This window comes from Pseudophryne corroboree, chromosome 5 (assembly GCF_028390025.1).
Source record: "Pseudophryne corroboree isolate aPseCor3 chromosome 5, aPseCor3.hap2, whole genome shotgun sequence".
NCBI lineage: Eukaryota > Metazoa > Chordata > Amphibia > Anura > Myobatrachidae > Pseudophryne > Pseudophryne corroboree.
In genome coordinates, this window is record NC_086448.1 from 154,753,448 (window position 1) to 154,765,695 (window position 12,248).

At 48.0% G+C, this 12,248-nt stretch overlaps 1 protein-coding gene across 5 annotated transcripts in view; it reads left to right on the top strand.

Moving 5' to 3' along the window:
- The window catches only part of GORASP1 (golgi reassembly stacking protein 1), a 142,316-nt gene that overhangs the window by 86,373 nt on the left and 43,695 nt on the right, over positions 1-12,248 (top strand). For all 5 annotated transcript variants that reach the window (XM_063921829.1, XM_063921832.1, XM_063921830.1 and 2 more), the window contains one exon: positions 8,277-8,421. In XM_063921829.1, coding sequence (XP_063777899.1) covers positions 8,277-8,421 — 145 coding nt within the window. The remainder of the gene's footprint in view (positions 1-8,276; positions 8,422-12,248) is intronic.

A 12,248-nucleotide genomic window follows, 5' to 3' on the forward strand; every position in this document is an offset into this window, starting at 1 on the left:
AGAAGCAGGATGGCGATGGCAGAAGCCACAAGGATTCTCCGATAGGCGGAAAATCATGTGTTAGCACTGTCAGCAGTGTTCATTCCCGGAGTGGACAACTGGGAAGCAGATCTTCTCAACAGACACGACCTCCACCCGGGAGAATGGGGACTTCCTCCAGAAGTCTTCCAATAGGATTGTACACCATTGGGAAAGGCCACAGGTGGACATGATGGCGTCCCGCCTCAACAAAAAGCTATAAAAGATATTGCACCGGGTCAAGGGACCCTCAGGCGATAGCTATGGACGCTCTGGTAACACCGTGGGTGTACCAGTCGGTTTATGTGTTCTCCCCTCTGCCTCTCATACCAAAGGTACTGAGAATAATAAGAAGGCGAGGAGTAAGAACGATACTCGTGGATGGCCAAGAAGAGCTTGGTACCCAGAACTTCAAGAATTTATATCAGAGGACCCATGGCCTCTGCCACTCAGACAGGACCTGCGGCAGCAGGGGCCCTGTCTGTTCCAAGACTTACCGCGGCTGCGTTTGTCGGCATGGCGGTTGAACGCCGGATCCTGAAGGAAAAGGGCATTCCGGAGGAAGTCATTCCTACGCTTACTAAAGCCAGGAAAGAGGTTACAGCAACTCATTATCACCGCATATGGCGAAAATATGTTGCATGGTGTGAGGCCGAAAGGGCCCCAACAGAGGAATTTCAACTAGGTCGATTTCTGCATTTCCTGCAAGCAGGAGTGACTATGGGCCTTAAATTGGGTTCCATTAAGGTACAGATCTCGGCTCTGTCGATTTTCTTTCAAAAAGAACTAGCTTCAGTACCTGAAGTTCAGACATTTATAAAAGGAGTGCTGCAGAGTCAGCCCCCGTTTGTGCCTCCTGTGGCACCTTGGGATCTCAACGTGGTGTTGAGTTTCTTAAAATCACATTGGTTTGAACCACTAAAAACCGTGGATCTGAAATATCTCACGTGGAAGGTGGTTATGTTATTGGCCTTGGCTTCTGCCAGGCGAGTATCAAAGTTGGCGGCTTTGTCTTGTAAAAGCCCTTATTTGATTTTCCATATGGATAGGGCAGAATTGAGGACTCGTCCCCAGTTTCTCCCAAAGGTGGTGTCAGCGTTTCACCTGAACCAGCCTATTGTGGTGCCTAGGCTACTAGGGACTTGGAGGACTCCAAGTTGCTAGACGTTGTCAGGGCACTGAAAATATATGTTTCCAGAACGGCTAGAGTCAGAAAATCTGACTCGCTGTTTATCCTATATGCACCTAACAAGCTGGGTGCTCCTGCTTCTAAGCAGACTATTGCTCGTTGGATTTGTAGTACAATTCAGCTTGCACATACTGTGGCAGGCCTGCCACAGCCAAAATCTGTCAATGCCCATTCCACAAGGAAGGTGGGCTCATCTTGGGCGGCTGCCCGAGAGGTCTCGGCTTTACAATTTTGCCGAGCAGCTACTTGGTCAGGAACAAACACGTTTGCAAAAATTCTACAAATTTGATACCCTGGCTGAGGAGGACCTGGAGTTCTCTTATTCAGTGCTGCAGAGTCATCCGCACTCTCCCGCCTGTTTGGGAGCTTTGGTATAATCCCCATGGTCCTTACGGAGTTCCCAGCATCCACTAGGACGTTAGAGAAAATAAGAATTTACTCACCGGTAATTCTATTTCTCGTAGTCCGTAGTGGATGCTGGGCGCCCATCCCAAGTGCGGTTTATCTGCAATACTTGTACATAGTTATGGTTAACTAAATCGGGTTATTGTTGAGCCATCTGTTGAGAGGCTCTATTGTTTCATACTGTTAACTGTGTTTCATATCACGAGTTGTACGGTGTGATTGGTGTGGCTGGTATGAGTCTTACCCGGGATTCAAAATCCTTCCTTATTGTGTACGCTCGTCCGGGCACAGTACCTAACTGCGGCTTGGAGGAGGGTCATAGTGGGAGGAGCCAGTGCACACCAGGTAGTCTAAGATCTTTCTAGAGTGCCCAGCCTCCTTCGGAGCCCGCTATTCCCCATGGTCCTTACGGAGTTCCCAGCATCCACTACGGACTACGAGAAATAGAATTACCGGTGAGTAAATTCTTATTTTAACCCACAAGAGATGACTTTATGAGAAACATGTAGTTTTAACTTTATCATCATTTTAGGAACATGTATTGCCATCTCTTGATTTATGAAGTATTTCTAAATACAGGTTGAGTATCCCATATCCAAATATTCCGAAATATGGAATATTCCGAAATACGGACTTTTTTGAGTGAGATAGTGAAACCTTTGTTTTCTGAGGCTCAGTGTACACAAACTTTGTTTAATACACAAAGTTATTAAAAATATTGTATTAAATGACCTTCAGGCTGTGTGCATAAGGTGTATATGAAACATAAATGAATTGTGTGAATGTACACACACTTTTCTCTGACGTCCTAGTGGATGCTGGGAACTCCGTAAGGACCATGGGGAATAGCGGCTCCGCAGGAGACAGGGCACATCTAAAGAAAGCTTTAGGATCACCTGGTGTGCACTGGCTCCTCCCCCTATGACCCTCCTCCAAGCCTCAGTTAGATTTTCTGTGCCCGACGAGAAGGGTGCACACTAGGGGCTCTCCTGAGCTCTTTGTGAAAGTTTTAGTTTAGGTTTATTATTTTCAGTGAGACCTGCTGGCAACAGGCTCACTGCATCGAGGGACTAAGGGGAGAAGAAGCGAACTCACCTGCGTGCAGAGTGGATTGGGCTTCTTAGGCTACTGGACATTAGCTCCAGAGGGACGATCACAGGTTCAGCCTGGATGGGTCACCGGAGCCGCGCCGCCGGCCCCCTTACAGAGCCAGAAGAGCGAAGAGGTCCGGAAAAATCGGCGGCAGAAGACTTTCCTGTCTTCAGATAAAGGTAGGCGCACAGCACCGCAGCTGTGCGCCATTGCTCTCAGCACACTTCACACTCCGGTCACTGAGGGTGCAGGGCGCTGGGGGGGCAGCGCCCTGAGACGCAATAAATCGATAGAAAACCTTTTATGGCTAAAATAAATGCATCACATATAACTCCTGGGCTATATGGATGCATTTAACCCCTGCCAAAACATACAAGAAAACGGATGATAAGGATGCCAAGAAAGGGGCGGAGCCTATCTCCTCAGCACACTGGCGCCATTTTCCCTCACAGCTCAGTTGGAGGGAAGCTCCCTGGCTCTCCCCTGCAGTCACTACACTACAGAAAGGGGTTAAAAAAGAGAGGGGGGCACAAATTAGGCGCAGTATAAACAATACAGCAGCTATAAAGGGAAAAACACTTATATAAGGTTATCCCTGTATATATATAGCGCTCTGGTGTGTGCTGGCAAACTCTCCCTCTGTCTCCCCAAAGGGCTAGTGGGGTCCTGTCCTCTATCAGAGCATTCCCTGTGTGTGTGCTGTGTGTCGGTACGTTTGTGTCGACATGTATGAGGAGAAAAATGATGAGGAGACGGAGTAGAGTGTCTGTAATAGTGTTGTCACCCCCTGGGGGGTCGACACCTGAGTGGATGTACTGTTGAAATTGCGTGACAGTGTCAGCTTTGTATAAAAGACATTGGTTGACATGAGACAGCCGGCTACTCAGCTTGTGCATGTCCAGACGTCTCATACAGGGGCTCTAAAGCGCCCGTTACCTCAGATACAGACGCCGACACGGATACTGACTCCTGTGTCGACGGTGAAGAGACAACCGTGATTTCCAATAGGGCCACACATTGCATGATTGAGGCAATGGAAAAAGTTTACACTCTTCTGATAATATAAATACCACCAAAAAAAAGGGGGTATTATGTTTGGTGAGGAAAAACTTCCTGTAGTTTTCCTGAATCTGAGAAATAAAATGAGGTGTGTGATGATGCGTGGGTTTCCCCCCGATAACAATTGATAATTTCTAAAAAGTTATTGGCAGTATACCTTTTCCCGCCAGAGGTTAGGGTGCGTTGGGAAACACCCCCTAGGGGGGATAAGGCGCTCACACGCTTGTAAGAACAAGGGCTCTACCCTCTCTGGAGATGGCCGCCCTTAGGGATCCTGCTGATAGAAAGCAGGAGGGTATCCTAAAATGTATTTACACACATACTGGTGTTATACTGCGACCAGCAATCGCCTCAGCCTGGATGTGCAGTGCTGGGTTGGCGTGGTCGGATTCCCTGACTGGAAATTTGATATCCTAGATAAGGACAGTATATTATTGCCTATAGAGCAATTAAAAGATGCATTTCTATATATGCATGATGCACAGCGGAATATTTGCCGACTGGCATCAAGTATAAGTGCGTTGTCCAATTATACCAGTAAAGTGGTCAGGTGATGCGGATTCCAAACGGCATTTGGAAGTATTGCCTTAACAAAAAAGGGGATGTACCCCAGGTCGCCTCTCAAAATAAGACGCCGTATTATCAGGCGCAGTCCTGGTTGGCAAGCGGACAAAAGGGTTCCTCTTTTCTGCTCGTGACAGAGGGAGAGGAAAATGGCTGCAGAGATCAGCCAGTTCCAAGGAACAGAAACTCTTTTCCGCCTCTGCCAAGCCCTCAGTATGACGCTAGGGCTTTACAAGTTCAGGCACGGTGGGGTCCCGTTCTCAATGAATTTCAGTGCGCAGTGGGCTCACTCGCAAGTAGACCCCTGGATCCTTCAGGTAATATTTCAGGGGTACAAATTGGAATTCGAGACGTATCCCCCTCGCCGTTTCCAAAGGTCTGTTTTACCGACGTCTCCCGCTGACAGGGAGGCAGTTTTGGAAACCATTCACAAGCTGTATTCCCAGCAGGTGATAATCAAGATACCCCTCCTGCAACAGGGAACGGGGTATTATTCCACACTATTGTGGTACCGAAGCCAGACGGCTCGGTGAGACCGATTTTAAAATCTAAAATCTAAAATCTTTGAACACTTGCATACAGAGGTTCAAATTCAAAATTGAGTCACTCAGAGCAGTGATTGCAAACCTGGAAGAAGGGGACTACATGATGTCTCGGGACATCAAGGATGCTTACCTTCATGTCAAAATTTACCCTTCTCACCAAGGGTATTTCAGGTTATGGTACAGAACTGTCACTATCAGTTCGGACGCTGCCGTAGGGATGGTCCACGGCACCCCGGGTCTTTACCAAGGTAATGGCCGAAATGATATCCCTTCGAAGGAAGGAAATTTTAGTTATCCCTTACTTGGACGATTCCCTGATAAGGGTAAGATCCAGGGAACACTTGGAAGTCGGTGTAGCACTATCTCAGGTAGTGTTGCGGCAGCACGATTGGATTCTCAATATTCCAAAATCGCAGCTGGTTCCGACGACTTGTCTTCTGTTCCTAGGGATGATCCTGGACACAGTCCAGAAAGAAGGTGTTTCTCCCGGAGGAGAAAGCCAGGGAGTTATCCGAGCTAGTCAGGAACCTCCTAAAACCGAACCAAGTCTCAGTGCATCAATGCACAAGGGTTCTGGGTAAAAATGGTGGCTTCCTACGAAGCAATCCCATTCGGCAGATTCCACGCAAGACTTTCCAGTGGAACCTACTGGACAAATGGTCCGGGTCGCATCTTCAGATGCTTCAGCGGATAACCCTGTCACCGGGGACAAGGGTATCCCTCCTGTGGTGGTTGCAGAGTGCTCATCTTCTAGAGGGCCGCAGATTCGGCATTCGGGACTGGGTCCTGGTGGCCACGGATGCCAGCCTACGAGGCTGGGGAGCAGTCACACAGGGAAGGAATTTCCAGGGCTTATGGTCAAGCCTGGAGACATCTCTTCATATAAACATTCTGGAACTAAGGGCCATTTACAATGCCCTAAGTCAAGCGAAACCCCTGCGTCAGGGTCAGGCGGTATTGATCCAATCGGACAACATCACGTCAGTCGCCCACGTAAACAGACAGGGCGGCACGGGAAGCAGGGGGGCAATGGCAGAAGCTGCAAGGATTCTTCGCTGGGCGGAAGATCATGTGATAGCACTGTCAGCAGTGTTCATTCCGGGAGTGGACAACTGGGAAGCAGACTTCCTCAGCAGACACGATCTACACCCGGGAGAGTGGGGACTTCATCCAGAAGTCTTCCACATGATTGTGAACCGTTGGGAAAAACCAAAGGTGGATATGATGGCGTCCCGCCTCAACAAAAAACTGGACAGGTATTGCGCCAGGTCAAGAGACCCTCAGGCAATAGCTGTGGACGCTCTGGTAACACCGTGGGTGTTCCAGTCAGTGTATGTGTTCCCTCCTCTGCCTCTCATACCAAAAGTACTGATAATTATACGGCAAAGGGGAGTAAGAACGATACTCGTGGCTCCTGATTGGCCAAGAAGAACTTGGTATCCGGAACTTCAAGAGATGCTCACGGACGAACCGTGGCCTCTACCTCTAAGAAAGGACCTGCTCCAGCAGGGGCCTTGTTTGTTCCAAGACTTACCGCGGCTGCGTTTGACGGCTTGGTGGTTGAACGCCGGATCCTGAAGGAAAAAGGCATTCCAGATGAAGTCATCCCTACCCTGGTCAAGGCCAGGAAGGACGTAACCGCAAAACATTATCACCGCATTTGGCGAAAATATGTTGCGTGGTGGGAGGCCAAGAAGGCCCCTACAGAGAAATTTCAACTGGGTCGTTTCCTCCATTTCCTGCAAACAGGACTGTCAATGGGCCTAAAATTAGGGTCCATTAAGGTTCAATTTTCGGCCCTGTCGATTTTCTTCCAAAAGGAACTGGCTTCAGTGCCTGAAGTTCAGACATTTGTAAAAGGGGTACTGCATATACAGCCTCCTTTTGTGCCTCCAGTGGCACCTTGGGATCTCAATGTTGTGTTGAGTTTCCTAAAGTCACATTGGTTTGAACCACTCACCACTGTGGACTTAAAATATCTCACATGGAAGGTGACGATGCTGTTAGCCCTGGCTTCAGCCAGGCGTGTGTCAGAATTGGCGGCTTTATCATATAAAAGCCCTTATTTAATATTTCATTCTGACAGGGCAGAATTGAGGACTTGTCCTCAATTTCTACCTAAGGTGGTTTCTGCATTTCACATGAAGCAACCTATTGTGGTACCTGCGGCTACTAAGGACTTGGAGGATTCCAAGTTGCTTGACGTGGTCAGGGCCCTGTAAATATATGTTTCCAGGACGGCTGGAGTCAGAAAATCTGACTCGCTGTTTATCCTGTATGCACCCAACAAACTGGGTGCTCCTGCTTCTAAGCAGACGATTGCTCGTTGGATTTGTAGTACAATTCAGCTTGCACATTCTGTGGCAGGCCTGCCACAGCCAAAAATCTTAAAATGCCCACTCCACAAGGAAGGTGGGCTCATCTTGGGCAGCTGCCCGAGGGGTCTCGGCTTTACAACTTTGCCGAGCAGTTACTTGGTCAGGAGCAAATACGTTTGTAAAATTCTACAAATTTGATACCCTGGCTGAGGAGGACCTGGAGTTCTCTCATTCGGTGCTGCAGAGTCATCCGCACTCTCCCGCCCGTTTGGGAGCTTTGGTATAATCCCCATGGTCCTTACGGAGTTCCCAGCATCCACTAGGACGTCAGAGAAAATAAGAATTTACTTACCGATAATTCTATTTCTCGTAGTCCGTAGTGGATGCTGGGCGCCCATCCCAAGTGCGGATTGTCTGCAATACTGGTACATAATTATTGTTACCCAAAAATTCGGGTTATTGTTGTAGTGAGCCATCTTTTATAGAGGCTTCTCTATTATCATGCTGTTAACTGGGTTCAGATCACAAGTTGTACAGTGTGATTGGTGTGGCTGGTATGAGTCTTACCCGGGATTCAAAATCCTTCCTTATTGTGTACGCTCGTCCGGGCACAGTATCCTAACTGAGGCTTGGAGGAGGGTCATAGGGGGAGGAGCCAGTGCACACCAGGTGATCCTAAAGCTTTCTTTAGATGTGCCCTTTCTCCTGCGGAGCCGCTATTCCCCATGGTCCTTACGGAGTTCCCAGCATCCACTACGGACTACGAGAAATAGAATTATCGGTAAGTAAATTCTTATTTTTTTAATGCACAAAGTTATAAAAAATATTGGCTAAAATTACCTTCCGGCTGTGTGTATAAGGTGTATATGAAACATAAATGCATTCTGTGCTTAGATTTAGGTCCCATCACCATGATATCTCATTATGGTATGCAATTATTCCAAAATACAGAAAAATCCCATATCCAAAATACCTCTGGTTCCAAGCATTTTGGATAAGGGATACTCAACCTGTACCTCATGTAATGTAAGTGACACTGGCTTGGCATAGGGTCCGTGATGATGATGATTTGGTGTTCTCTCGTAGCTTGGGATGTGGTATCGGATATGGTTACTTGCACCGGATTCCCTTACAGGCTGTTACGCCAAGGAAAGATAGTGAAATTAAACTGCCTTCACCACTGCCACCTGACCCTGAGCCGGCAGTGCCTCCAACCAATGGATATAATGAGGTACATGGCTGCATTAAATATTACCGTAAAAAATTAAGTGTTTTGTTACCTTGTAAATGAGTGGTGTCCTGTAATAGGGGTTTTATTTGGAATCTGTGAGAAAACACTACCTTGCACATCACTTAGTGTTCACTACAGTAGTTCTTTTCTTGTTCTATACCCCATGTTTTTCGTAGTATGGGTGAAATAATCGGATCCATGGCCAGGTTTACCACTGCTATGCGGATGATACACAACTGTACCCATCCTTTCCTCCGGGTACTGAGTACCCCTAACAGCCCTAAATGGCTTGCTAGCTGAGCTCCAGGAGTGGATGAGTGCCAGTTGGCTGTGACTGAATCTTGATAAAACAGAGGTCTTTATAATAGGACCTCAACATCAAAGGACAAGACTGCAGCATAGCCAACCAACCAGACTTACACTTAAATGTTCAAAATGACAAAACTGATCATGTGGGGAATCTTGGTGTTGTCCTGGATGGTTTCTTGACACTTAAACATCAGATATCAGCTACTATCAAATCCTCATTATTTCAACTGAGGAACATAGCCAGAATCAAGCACTTAATTCTCTCTGAAGATCAAAAGTCATTCATGATTTCTCTATCGTCCTAGTGGATGCTGGGGTTCCTGAAAGGACCATGGGGAATAGCGGCTCCGCAGGAGACAGGGCACAAAAAGTAAAGCTTTTTCCGATCAGGTGGTGTGCACTGGCTCCTCCCCCTATGACCCTCCTCCAGACTCCAGTTAGATTTTTGTGCCCGGCCGAGAAGGGTGCAATCTAGGTGGCTCTCCTAAAGAGCTGCTTAGAGAAAGTTTAGCTAGGTTTTTTATTTTACAGTGATTCCTGCTGGCAACAGGATCACTGCAGCGAGGGACTGAGGGGAGAAGGAGTCAACTCACCTGCGTGCAGGATGGATTGGTTTCTTGGCTACTGGACATCAAGCTCCAGAGGGACGATCACAGGTACAGCCTGGATGGTCACCGGAGCCACGCCGCCGGCCCCCTTGCAGATGCTGAAATCAGAAGAGGTCCAGAATCGGCGGCTGAAGACTCCTGCAGTCTTCTAAAGGTAGCGCACAGCACTGCAGCTGTGCGCCATTTTCCTCTCAGCACACTTCACACGGCAGTCACTGAGGGTGCAGGGCGCTGGGAGGGGGGCGCCCTGGGAGGCAAATGAGTACCTATAAAGGCTAAAAATACCTCACATATAGCCCTAGAGGCTATATGGAGATATTTAACCCCTGCCTAATTTTTCTAAATAGCGGGAGACGAGCCCGCCGGAAAAGGGGCGGGGCCTATCTCCTCAGCACACGGCGCCATTTCCTCTCACAGCTCCGCTGGTCAGGACGGCTCCCAAGTCTCTCCCCTGCACTGCACTACAGAAACAGGGTAAAACAGAGAGGGGGGGGCACATTTATGGCGATATTTTGATATAACAAAGCAGCTATAAGGGAGCACTTATTATAAGGCTATCCCTGATATATATATAGCGCTTTTGGTGTGTGCTGGCAAACTCTCCCTCTGTCTCCCCAAAGGGCTAGTGGGTCCTGTCTTCGTTAGGAGCATTCCCTGTGTGTCTGCTGTGTGTCGGTACGTGTGTGTCGACATGTATGAGGACGATATTGGTGTGGAGGCGGAGCAATTGCCAAATATGAGGATGTCACCCCCTAGGGAGTCGACACCAGAATGGATGCCTTTATTTATGGAACTACGGGATAGTGTCAACACGCTAAAGCAGTCGTTTGACGACATGAGACGGCCGGACAATCAATTAGTGCTTGTCCAGGCGACTCAAACACCGTCAGGGGCTGTGAAACGCCCTTTGCCTCAGTCGGTCGACACAGACCCAGACACAGGCGATGACTCCAGTGGTGACGGTGACGAATCAACCGTATTTTCCAGTAGGGCCACACGTTATATGATTTTGGCAATGAAGGAGGCGTTACATTTAGCTGATACTACAGGTACCACTAAACAGGGTATTATGTGGGGTATGAAAAAACTACCTATAGTTTTTCCTGAATCAGAAGAACTAAATGACGTGTGTAATGAAGCGTGGGTTGCCCCTGATAAAAAGCTGATAATTTCAAAGAAATTATTGGCATTATACCCTTTCCCGCCAGAGGTTAGGGAGCGCTGGGAAACACCTCCTAGGGTGGACAAGGCGCTAACACGCTTATCTAAACAAGTGGCGTTACCCTCTCCTGAGACGGCCGCACTTAAAGATCCATCAGATAGGAGGATGGAAAATATCCAAAAAAGTATATACACACATGCAGGTGTTATACTACGACCAGCTGTAGCGACTGCCTGGATGGGCAGTGCGGGGGTAGTTTGGTCAGAATCCCTGATTGAAAATATTGATACCCTGGACAGGGACAATATTTTACTGTCGTTAGAACAAATAAAGGATGCATTTCTTTATATGCGTGATGCACAGAGGGATATATGCACACTGGCATCACGGGTAAGTGCTATGTCCATTTCGGCCAGAAGAGCTTTATGGACGCGACAGTGGACAGGCGATGCGGATTCAAAACGGCATATGGAAGTTTTGCCGTATAAAGGGGAGGAGTTATTTGGAGTCGGTCTATCAGATTTGGTGGCCACGGCTACAGCCGGGAAATCCACCTTTCTACCTCAAGTCACTCCCCAACAGAAAAAGGCACCGACTTTTCAACCGCAGCCCTTTCGTTCCTTTAAAAATAAGAGAGCAAAGGGCTATTCATATCTGCCACGAGGCAAAGGTCGAGGGAAGAGACAGCAACACGCAGCTCCTTCCCAGGATCAGAAGCCCTCCCCGGCTTCTACAAAAGCCTCAGCATGACGCTGGGGCTTCTCAAGCGGACTCGGGGACGGTGGGGGGTCGTCTCAAAAATTACAGCGCGCAGTGGGCTCACTCGCAAGTAGATCCCTGGATCCTGCAGATAATATCTCAGGGATACAGGTTGGAATTAGAGACAGATCCACCTCGCCGTTTCCTGAAGTCTGCTTTACCAACGTCCCCCTCCGAAAGGGAGACGGTTTTGGAAGCCATTCACAAGCTGTACTCTCAGCAGGTGATAGTCAAGGTACCTCTTCTGCAACAAGGGAAGGGGTATTATTCCACTCTTTTTGTGGTACCGAAGCCGGATGGCTCGGTAAGGCCTATTCTAAATCTGAAGTCCTTGAACCTGTACATAAAGAAGTTCAAGTTCAAAATGGAGTCACTCAGAGCAGTGATAGCGAACCTGGAAGAGGGGGACTTTATGGTATCCTTGGACATCAAGGATGCGTATCTCCACGTTCCAATTTACCCCTCACACCAGGGGTACCTCAGGTTCGTTGTACAAAACTGTCACTATCAGTTTCAGACGCTGCCGTTCGGATTGTCCACGGCACCTCGGATCTTTACAAAGGTAATGGCCGAGATGATGATTCTTCTTCGAAGAAAAGGCGTATTAATTATCCCATACTTGGACGATCTCCTAATAAGGGCGAGGTCCAGAGAACAGCTAGAGATGGGATTAGCACTGTCTCAAGAAGTGCTAAAACAGCACGGGTGGATTCTGAATATTCCAAAATCCCAGTTAATGCCGACAACTCGTCTGCTGTTCCTAGGGATGATTCTGGACACGGTTCAGAAAAAGGTTTTTCTCCCGGAGGAAAAAGCCAAGGAGTTATCCGAGCTTGTCAGGAACCTCCTAAAACCAGGAAAGGTGTCTGTACATCAATGCACAAGAGTCCTGGGAAAAATGGTGGCTTCTTACGAAGCAATTCCATTCGGCAGATTCCACGCGAGAATTTTCCAAAGGGATCTGTTGAACAAATGGTCAGGGTCGCATC